The sequence below is a fragment of the Haemaphysalis longicornis genome, unplaced genomic scaffold, assembly GCF_048455015.1.
Source record: "Haemaphysalis longicornis isolate Haplotype H1 unplaced genomic scaffold, Haemaphysalis longicornis Haplotype H1 scaffold_3, whole genome shotgun sequence".
NCBI lineage: Eukaryota > Metazoa > Arthropoda > Arachnida > Ixodida > Ixodidae > Haemaphysalis > Haemaphysalis longicornis.
In genome coordinates this window covers 41,769,894-41,780,515 of record NW_027526335.1, presented here as the reverse complement: position 1 = coordinate 41,780,515, position 10,622 = coordinate 41,769,894, and the positions used below count along the sequence as shown (strand labels likewise).

The 10,622-nt window shown below is 52.2% G+C and overlaps 1 protein-coding gene across 6 annotated transcripts in view; it reads right to left on the bottom strand.

Annotated features, from left to right (window-relative positions):
• Positions 1-324: 324 nt before the first annotated feature.
• The window catches only part of Ten-m (teneurin transmembrane protein Ten-m), a 49,422-nt gene continuing 39,124 nt past the window's right edge, over positions 325-10,622 (bottom strand). For all 6 annotated transcript variants that reach the window (XM_077702958.1, XM_077702961.1, XM_077702959.1 and 3 more), the window contains 5 exons: positions 9,099-10,140; positions 8,378-8,643; positions 7,192-7,500; positions 5,022-6,624; positions 325-3,641 (listed from right to left, as the gene is read on the bottom strand). In XM_077702958.1, coding sequence (XP_077559084.1) covers positions 2,740-3,641; positions 5,022-6,624; positions 7,192-7,500; positions 8,378-8,643; positions 9,099-10,140 — 4,122 coding nt within the window. In that variant the 3' untranslated portion in view covers positions 325-2,739. The remainder of the gene's footprint in view (positions 3,642-5,021; positions 6,625-7,191; positions 7,501-8,377; positions 8,644-9,098; positions 10,141-10,622) is intronic.

Below are 10,622 nucleotides of genomic sequence, written 5' to 3'. Positions count from 1 at the left end.
AACCCCCTATAATTTTGCTACGCGCTCTGATTGTTTTTAAGCAACGTAAACATTGCAACGCTGTATCCACCTGCCACAAAGCGCCGTCCTACAGCGTTAGCAACCCTGGTTGAGCACATTTGCTAAAAACCTCCTAACGATTATACAATCACACTGTCGGCCTTCAGGCACTCGATAGGCGTGGCTGCAGATCCTTGGGAGAGGCTTTCGTCCTGCAGTGGACATAACCAGGCTTAAGATAAAGATAAACATTACAACAAGCAGAGAAGTCCGTAGCTTCATCATCTCGATGCTGCGAGGAAATAAAGACGAGAACCATGCTGCTTGAGTATGTAAACATTTTTATTCTTTTATGAGTATAGATTAAGTACAAATCTCAATAATCTCGCCGTGACTCTTCACAGTCATGCCATATCCCACGTCGTGTTATCACACGGAATATAGATGCCACACGGTCTCATATATCAGTTCTATGTACAGCTTCCGTCCCCCTCCACGCCGTCACGCTCGGGAGGCGATGCCGGCTGCGGAGGAGTTTTCTTTTAGGACGATGACATACGAGACGGCGCGTAGCACACAATAAGGAGACACCGACAAGCATCATGGCAAGGTACGTATTCTCTCTCTCTTTTTTTTCACCTGCTTTTCTAGAGTTTGTCCTCCTCACCGTCATCTTGGTTCCAGCCACGAACCGAGAAGCCCACTTGCAGCCACAACAGACGCACAAATTTACACACACACACGCACACATCAACAAGAACCGGCTCCAAGATCGCGTTCTCCCGCCAACTGAGAGACCGCGGCTTTTGGCACCTCCAAGCGACAACTTGTTCCACAACCGGGGTTTTGACTCCGGGAGCGGTTCGGTGCCTCCTCCCAAAGATCTCTCATTCCTTCCCGCTTTACGAATAACTGTAGAGCACTCACGGTACGGGCGCCCGCAGATTGTTCTCACGACCGTCAGCCGCGCGGTACGTCGACGCGGCAACGTGCGGATAGCGGCGAATATACGTGCTTTGTTAAAACGGTGACCTGAGGCAAACTGTTTTGACAGCTTCAACAACGTCACTCTTGTGCTGAAGTTTTTTTTTCCGCACCCTTGATAAACAGCGTCTGTGATGATTCGCACCCTCCGATCCACTCGCGAAAACGCAAATTTAAAACTTAACCAGAGAGCACTTTGGTCACGGGTTACCTAAACTTACGCCAATGATCGAGCGTTTGGTAACACTTCTAGACATTCCAGAGTGCTTTCTTCGTATACGGCGGCATTGAGGAACGAGTGAGTCATCTACAGAATGCTCGTACGAAGGCTTCAAGTTTGGACTACGTCGACGTACAGAAAGCTCTGTCAACACCGAGTGGTTAGGGACACAGGCAGTGGGACTACACTAAGGGGAGAAACACAGGACGCACATACGCCGTTGAAAGGAACGGTATAAGGAGTGAAAAGGGCGGCAGAGTGTACGTAGGCTGAGAAGGCAGGGGAGTAGGAAACTTGCAACGAGGAAAAATGAAAAGGACGCTCTCATTTAAGGCACTTCATTAAAAAAAAAGGGATGAAAAAAAAAAGTAAACCGGCACGCTTAGGTACACGCATCACTCTTCACAGTCACACACAGCTTGCCGTATTTGCGCGGGCGCTAAAAGCCGCAACAAAAGCAAGGAAACCAATACGAACGAAAACGGGGAACCCACGAGATCCCGAAAAGCACCACGGTCAGACGACGGTCATTCACGCCTATTGAAAACGACTTGACTGTTCGCGACGATTGAGAGCTCAGTTGACATCGACGAAATCACGTGAGAAGGAAATGTACAAAGTGCCCTTGTCTCGTGTTGTCCGAAGGACACAGCGAGTGTAGGGCACGAAATACCCTGAAAATGGACCGAGAGTTTGTCTTGCCGTTCGCGGCAGCGAAGCACATCAGTGAAACGAAACAACACGTTGTTCTCGCACGGACTGGATCGGGGACACTTGGCTTTTTTTTTTTTTCGTATGTACAAACGCAAAAAACAAAAAGAGAAACAAATGCGGCTCATTTGCAGAGAATGCCCATCGTGCTAAATGTCACCACCTTTTTGTTTTGTTTTCCTCGTGAAGCTGTAGGCAAAATAAGAGTGCAATTGAGCGTGGGAACAGGCCGGAAATATGGCAGTTGAACGCTGACGTAATGAGCCTTCAGTGAGATGAGAATAACAACATATACATACATACATTTATATATATATTACAAAAATAAGAAGGAAATTGCACGCCGTGGAAACACAAGTGAGACCTTTTTACGCGGAAACACTTGCAGGCCCCTTACATTAGTCACAGAAAGCGCGCCGACACGGCTGAGCCCGAAAAACTCCTCGCGTGCTTCTCGGGCGAAGTGTGTGCGCATTAAACGGAGAAAAAAAAACCGTATACACGCCGAGGAATTCAGTGGACTAGTAGTGACAGAGCCAAGTGCTGCCAGCGCACCTGTTTTCAAAACACAAAAAACAGTAACAAAAACAGAGTATTTCCTTCAGTCACACTCTCACGAGCGGTCGGGACAGAGCGATGCCAGGGGCGACGATACTAGGTCCCCGCGGTGCGAGTCTCTTTTTTGCCGTTTTGTATTTGTTCTCGCGGCGTGCACCAGCTGTGGCGTTGAATTCCGCGGCGTCACTGCACACAACAGGCAAACACGACAATTGAAAATAGAGAGGCCTTCATCTTCTGCGTTAGGAATGCGAGCTTTGTTAAGCCTAGGCGCTAGCCTTGAGTCGGGTGCGGCGCGTCTTTCCCCTGCGTCTTCTGGAGTTTTCCTTGCGGAAGGCCACGTTGCTGGGGTCGTCGGCGAGCTCGGGGTACTTCTCAATGTCGTGCACGTCCGTGCCAAAGTACCGCGCCACCATTCCCGTGGCCATCAGCTCTTCGCGCTCGCCCTTGGTCCAGTCGTTGGAGCCCTTGTGGCCGTTCTTGACCAGCTCCAGTTCCTGGGTCCACGCGTCGTCGACGGCACGGCGGCGGGCGTGGCGCATGAGCCGGTGGCGCTCCTCTTGGAGTGACGTCCCGTAGCGCACGTTGAGGACGACGCTGGTGCTGTGCATCCGGATGTCCACCTGTCCCCTGGAGCCTCCGGAGCCCTCGCTCTCGACGACGTGCTTGGTGATGTTGAACATGGTTCCCAGGCGTCCCAGCTGCACCCAGTCCTCTTCCGCTTTGGAGAGCTGGGGCTGCACGAAGAAGAAGGAGTCCTGGCCGTGCAACGAGAAGTGGATGTCCACCATCAGGGTGTCGTTGAAGATGGCCACCATGACGTCCCGCAGGATGGGGCTCGACTCGCTGACGACGTGCACGGAGGCGCGGTGGGCGTCGCCTCGGGACAGCAGGATGCCGTCGCCCAGCACGGAGGGCAGGTTGGAGATGCGGGAGTTGATGTTGCGCTGGAAGCTGCTGCTGTCCAGCTTCACTGCCGTCTTTGGGACGGCGGAGAAGCGGTAGAACTCGGCCTGCACGATGTCGGCCATGCAGCTGAGTCCGGAGATGACGGGAACCACCTCTGGCACAGGCGCACCGACGCGTGTCTCGGTGGCGCACCTGGTCTGCGGCGCGACCATTACGCGCCGCATGTCGTATCCCAACGCTGCCATCCAGGCTGGCAGGTCTGCACAGGGAGGATAACAAGACAAATGGGATTAGTGCAACGAAACGCTCGGGATAAAGCAACTAGGATAATAATTAATAGTCCCTTAGGTAAAAGAACGGGAAAGGGATAAACTTCAAACAAAAAAAGTTATTGAGGTACATTATAAATAGGCCACAGAAAGCATTACTTTGCTCGTTGTGGATGCAAAAATGAAGCATTATTGCCAGAAATGGCCAACGATGCTCATGAACTGTGGAGAAATAGTGAATTTAGGAAGCAGTGTATAGGCTTCCTTATCTAGAAGGTGTTGACCGACCTGCCTGTGCGGCACAACATTATCAGACAACACATGGTGTTGGCCCGAACCCAAGAGATAAAGGAACTAAGAAGCGCCGATAGGTTTCGTCCTGCCACTCTGCCGCCGAGAAAGAACCCGCTGAAGCTGCCGACACCCACGTGAGGGAAGGTACGTCAGGGCACGTGCACCGCTACACCTTAGGACGCAGCGCGTTTCGGCTGTGGCCGATAGAGCTAGAAGAACAGTAGAACTGTAGCTGAATTTATTGTAAAGGATTCAGTTTACACACGTATCTTTGTTGGAGCGTTTCTCGGTGTTAAGACAAGAATAACTCCATGTATCAAAATTCGTCCAAACAATGTTTGACTAAGGGCGATCGACTACCCATTTTTTTCTTTTTGAACTTCGACACACCACGAAGACTTCGAAAATACAAATAGATAATCGATCGCCCCCAATAAAACCGCGGGATGCACATCGAGCCTGAATCAAACATCGTTTTATTTTCTTCCATGTTCGAAAGTTTTAAACAATCACACGACCTCACTCACAAGACTTGAAGAGCCACTTCCACCACAGGAAATGTCACGTGTGACTCTGCGATGATATTGCAGACAGAAATTCGGAGCGAACTTTCCGCCTGAATGATGGCTAGCCCCGGCGGGCATGCGAGCTTCCCGCAAATCCTTGCCACGAAAATTGCGGAACATGACTGTATATCACCAAGCATAAAAAGCCCTAAACAATTCGGTCAGACGGTTCAAGGAGTGAGGTGTAAGTAAGGATGCTCTGTTCGAGTCTTTGTAGTCCTTGTGGAGAAAATCTCTGACCAATTCGTGAAACCCCGCCTATGAAGTAAATCACTTATACCTCGAAGGCAATGGCGGCAAAAATGTACTGCCGCCGGCTTCACGGCGAGTGCCCGGAGAGAAAGGCAGCTCTGAAAGGCTGATTATAAAGCCACTAGTTTAGCTTAGCTTATCTAGTGGCTCTTACTTTACAGGACTCGGGTCTAACAAACGTCTGACAGACGCAACCATAGGTGCAATACATGTGATATCTTATTATAAGGTACCGATCTGTGTGATTACCAAACTCACCGTTGAGATGTCCGTCATCCGACTGCACAGGATTGATGGGATCGTTGCCGCGGAATCGGTAGAGATGGATGTCGTAGGGCTTCTGCAGGAGCGTCGGCATGCTCTCCCAATTAGGAGTCAGCCACTGGACACCGAGGGCATCGTAAACTCTCCCGCCGAAGTGAATAAGCTGAGTCACTGGGTCTCGCAAGCCTCCCTGGAAGTCTACGGGCAGGAAGAACTCGGGGTTCGAGTCGTAGGTAACCTTGCCGAACGGATTTCGCTGTATCTCCTTGATGATGGTTCCCTCCGAGCTGAAGACGGCCACGGGAGATCCCAGGTGGTCGCAGGCGACGTAGAACTTGTTGTTACCCTGCTGCATGTAAATTAGGTGGCCGAGTGTGTCGTAGACGAGAACAAACGTGAGCGAGTCCTTCGAGTAGTGCATATGGGTGATGGCGTTGGGACGCTGAAGGTCGGCGTAGATGAACTGGGTGATGTTTCCCCTGTGATCCTTCCGCGCTATGAGCCTGTTCTGCGCGTCGTACACGTACTGGACCTCGTACTGGTGCAACTCAAAAGCGTGCACGAGTTGGCCCATCGCGTTGAACTTGAACTTCTCCTCGCCTCGCTGTACAATGAAGCCGCGGACGTCCACGAGGTAAAGCTCGATGTCTCCGTAGCCGATAAGTCTGTCCCCGTCGTCGTGTCGCAGGGAAATCTGTCGCGGTCCTTCCCAGAGGCTTTTCATGTTCCCGTTGATGTCGTAGATAAATCTCCAAGACTGCGCTCCGGACACTTCTTCCAGAAAGCCGTCGACGGTGTAGGTGTAGTTGCTCGAATGACTGGCGCCGTCCTTGCCTATCTTGGTGTGGGCGTGCTTGATCCGGCTTCGGTCGTCGTACTGCAGGCTGAGAGAGAAGATTTCCTTGTTCCAGAGAGTTATGGCAAGCACCACCAGACGCCCGTACGTGTCCGTGCCGATGGTCTTCGAATACTGCCTGGCCTCGTCTTGGATGAATATGCTGTTCAGCTTGGGCCTGTGCACGAGGAACTGCTGTACCTGCTCGAGGATGCCAGACTCGCTGTTGTAGCGGTACTTGGTCGTAATGGTGCTCTTGCCATTGATCTCCACTTCGACGGATGACAGGCGGGGGTCGTACTGGTACCGGAACTTGGCTCCGTCCAGCCCACTTCGACTGTTGTACCGGTGTCGCTCCTCCTTGAGGAGCGAGCCGTGGTGGCGGTAGTCGACCCTGAAGTCAAGCCCAGGAACGTTCTTGGTGATGCTCTTGATGAGGGCTGTGCTGTTGTGGTAGTAGAAGTCTGTTCTCTCGGCCCCGCACAGAATGCTCTCTAGCCTGCCTTCTTCGGTGTACGTGTAGACGACGCGGCCCTTGTTCTTGGGGAAGAATTTGGCCAGCACCTGCCCGCGGTCATTGTAGTGCAGGACGTAAGGGTGTCCCACGCCCGGCGCCAGGTAGAGGAGCTTGTAGAACCCTATCGACGTCTGAGTGGCTATCTCGTGCTTGTGTCCGTTAGGAGTTATCACCGCTTGGAGACTTCCGGATACATCGTACTGGAGAATGTAGCGACTGCCACTGGGAAGGATGATTTCCGTCGGCTGAAAGAAAGAAACGACAGAAAAAGGCTTAACTATGAGAAGAATAGATTTACCGAATATGACGAAACTCAGTAATGCCCGATCTGAGCAAAATAGTTTTGAGAGACGTGTACAATGTGAGCGCAACTGTTTTTAAGGACATGCATGTATGTACAGTTACAGGCCACGGTGGCGCTATCTTTTGGCCACCGCAAGAAGACCCCCGCTCATTGAGGGATATTTCTAATTATGTTACCGGTAAACGCGGTCACCGCATCCTTGCCGATGAAACCTACACCGCTCAACATACGAACCGGTGCTTGAGAGCTGTGCACTAGACCCAATAGCCATAATCTTCTCTTCTCCCTTTTTATTTATGCTTCCGCTGTATTTTGATCTGCCTTGCTGTCTTCGTTATCACCGTCATAATTCGCTGCAGCGCTCCTCGTTTGCTCGCTTTCAACCTCTCCTGGGCTTCTCCCCATGCTGCTTTTAAATGGGGGAATAAGTTGCAGCTCCTTCCTTGTTTCTTCCTGTTTCACTTCTTTCGCGCTTTCGTGAAATTCGAAAAATTCGCGAGGAGCTCACCACGCTGATGGGGCCGTCGTCGTACTTGTACATGATGCCGCTTCCGTCCGCGTACCGGACGTCGGCGAGGCGTCCGCGGATGTCGAACGAGTACTTCTCGCTGAGCTGTCCGCGCTCCCAGCGCACCAGGCGTCCGAAGCGGTCGTACTCGAGCGCAACGGACGTGATGTTCTGCGTCGGCTGCCAGCTGAGCGGGTGGCCCAGCGCGTCGTACCGCACCGTGAGCAGGGCCAGCTGGTTGCGGTCGTACAGTGTCTCGCTGTACTGCTGCCGGTCGAACTCGATCGCCAGCAGGTTGTCGCCGTTCACCTGCGCGTCGGCGAAAGGCAGCGGAGCTCAGGCGCTGTTCTTTTTTTGTCTGCTACATTGGTAGCGTAAAAACGTATACGCTGAGAAATCGACTCCACTTAACTGTTAATCAAAGCATAGAGGAGGAATTGGCAATCCTCAATGTGTATTCCTTGCGTTTTGAATGCGGGGTGCTCATGGGAACATACGGTCTGTACAAGCGCATGACCCGTTTAAGCGGGCGCAGTACCCCCTTTGCGAGTTTAAACATGATCAAGGCACATTTCGTCGTTCGGACGATGTTCTACGCGTCCGCGCTGGTTATTATCATCGCAGTGCAACAACCTTTAATGGTCACGAAAAACTTGGAGAAAAGCAAGAGGCTCAAATATGGCGCCTAAAGTAGCGCGTGGATTGTATCGCATAAGCGTTGCCCATTTCGAAGGGCGGAAACAGATGAGGTATTTACGAGTACAACTTATATGATTGATTGTTGCTGCAAATACGATGCTGTAGCGCTCTTCATCTTCCTCAGTAGAGTGGATGCTTGGGCGTGTTGGTAATTCATACTGGAAATAGGGGTTCACAGCGCGGGAGACAAGGACGACGAAAAACACAAGACGAGCGCTGATGAACACAAGACGAGCGCTGATCAGCGCTCGTCTTGTGTTTTTCGTCGTCCTTGTCTCCCGCGCTGTGAACCCCTATTTCCAGTTCATCTTCCTCTTTTCCGCCATAATTATAGATAACTACGATGGCAGGAAACTTTTCCCAGCAAGTCCCCTATGCCCCGTAATAGCAAACGAAATTCACTATCAACGCGCTCAGTGACCAAACGTTTGAGGATTGAGATTAAATCGCCGTCAACTGAGCCAGAGAGAGATGCGACTGCACGAACCTTCATCTTGCGGCCGACTTGCATAATCTGCTTCTGGCGGACCTTGCCCTCGCGGCGAAGATAGTAACGCCACTCGAAGCGTTGGTTCACGTCGTCGCTGAGACTGATGCGGAGCTTGGCCGGCACGGGGAAGGTCTCTCCCAGCACGGGACTCAGATCGGTGATAACGGGATTTGCGACGGTCTCGATGTCTCGCGAACTCGCATCTTCCGACAGCAGGAGAAGGCTGCCGTCAGAGGTCTGAGTTATGCGCTCTTCCGACAAGCCTGAAAGAGAGATAGAGAGAGGAAAGGAGGGGAGGGGGTATATGAGCAATCGGCTACTGCAAGTTTTGGCAAATTGGAACCCTAAATTTTTAGACGACTTCGTTTTGAACTGAGTTGGGTTCACTAAAAACTGTGGTAACGTAGACAAAAAAGGATTCCGCCAGGCTAAGCTAAAACTTCATCTAGCAGAGTAAGCCTCCCTAAAATTTCACATGTGGGCTTAACGCGCCGAAAGTGCCCATGGGCTGCGCGGCCTGCTATTACAATGTAAGGCTTCTAATCCATTTATACATTGGTTGCTTGTTAACGTGTACTTAGCGGCGTTTACGCAGTCGTCTTTGTACTAATGGCGGCAGGTTTTGAAGGATTGACCTGCAGGGTGCAACAAGAGCATGCACATCTAGCGGCAACCCGTGAAACACGGTAAAAAATGGGTGAAAACGCCATTCACTCACCGACTCGCGTGGTCACGTCGGAGCCCTTGATGAGCAGCGACACCGGGTCCTTGTGGTCTCGCGTGACGGTCACCGAGGCGCCCTTGGTGCTGAGGTTGTACGACAGCCGGATGGTCTGGCCGCTGGGCGTGATGGCGTCCGTGAGGCGGCCGTACTCGTCGTAGCCGTACACCACGGAGCGGCCTGAGCTGTCGATCTTGCTGCGCACCAGGCCCGTGCTGCCATGGTAGTCGAACACGGTCTTGAAGTTGTCCGGCGTCACGAAGCTCTGGAGCAGCTTCATGCGCGACATCTCCACCTGGCACTTGGCGCCCTGCGTGTTCTCGATGGTCTTCACGTGGTTGCTGTAGTCGCGCAGGATGTTGATCTTGTTCCCCTCCGCGTCCGTCACCGTGCTCAGCTTGCCGAAGGAGGTGTTCACGTTGTAGGTGAACGTGTAGATCACCTTGCCCGTGAGGATGTGGCGCGTCGACGTGTGCTGGCCGTGCTTGTTGAACGTGTGCACCTGCTGGGTCTCCGGCGAGTAGATCTCGTAGAGGTTGTGCTCGTTGGGCTTCGGCAGCGACGCCGTCACGGACCGCACCCGGAGGTTGCCCTGGTCGCAGATGTGGAGGAGGCCATCAGGAGTCACGGTTATGGACGAAATGGTGCTGAGTTTCGACGTGGTCGCCAGGAAGTGGTCTTCGTCGAAGCACTTGCAGTTGAGCTCGAGGCAGGAACACTTCAGCTCGGCTCCGGCGAAACGGCTGATGCGACCGTCGCTTCCGAGGACTCGCACCCGGTTGACGAGCTGGGAGTCGGACTCGGCGATGTAGAGGTCGCCGTTGGGGCCGAAGGCGAGACTCTGGGGCGCCTCTAGGAACACGTCCGTGGCGAAGTCGCTCCTTTCTCGGCCCGCGGTGGACGGGCAGTGGAGAGGCCGGCCAGCGACGATTTTGATTCGTTTGTCCGGTGTCAGTCGCAGAACCATGTGGTCGTCCAGAATGTGTAGCGAGTTGTCCAGTGGGTTAATGCTAAGTTCCGTGGGCCATCGAAGGTTGACCTGCGAGAAAAGAAATGAAAAAGTCGAACAATTTTTATTACAAACAGCCCTCGTAGCAAGTACAAGGGGAAAATTCCGAGGAGGAAATAGCCAAATCTAGCTGGTTACTCGACGGGATCCCTCGTCCAGTACTGCATTGGTGTGACCGCCGGTCTGGGCCCTTTCAGCGAGCAAGAGCTTTTTCTCAGATCAAAAATACCAAGTCACGCTCACTGCCAGACCTCGTAAATGAATTTGTAGCGGGCCTGAAGTAGAATTTAGTTGCTTTTTAGCCCGGCAGCATTTTAATTTTTTTGTACTCTTCTGTCCATCTCTTTTTCCTCTTTCAGGATTTTATGATGGTTGGATTTGTTGACGCAGCATAATTTTGTATGAAGCCATCTAGCTTATTCTCCATGGATTTTGCGCGGTTGACGATGGCACTGCAAGAAATATTGCTGGTGATACTGTAAGGCTATATTAGTACGTTTTTGGGGCGTACA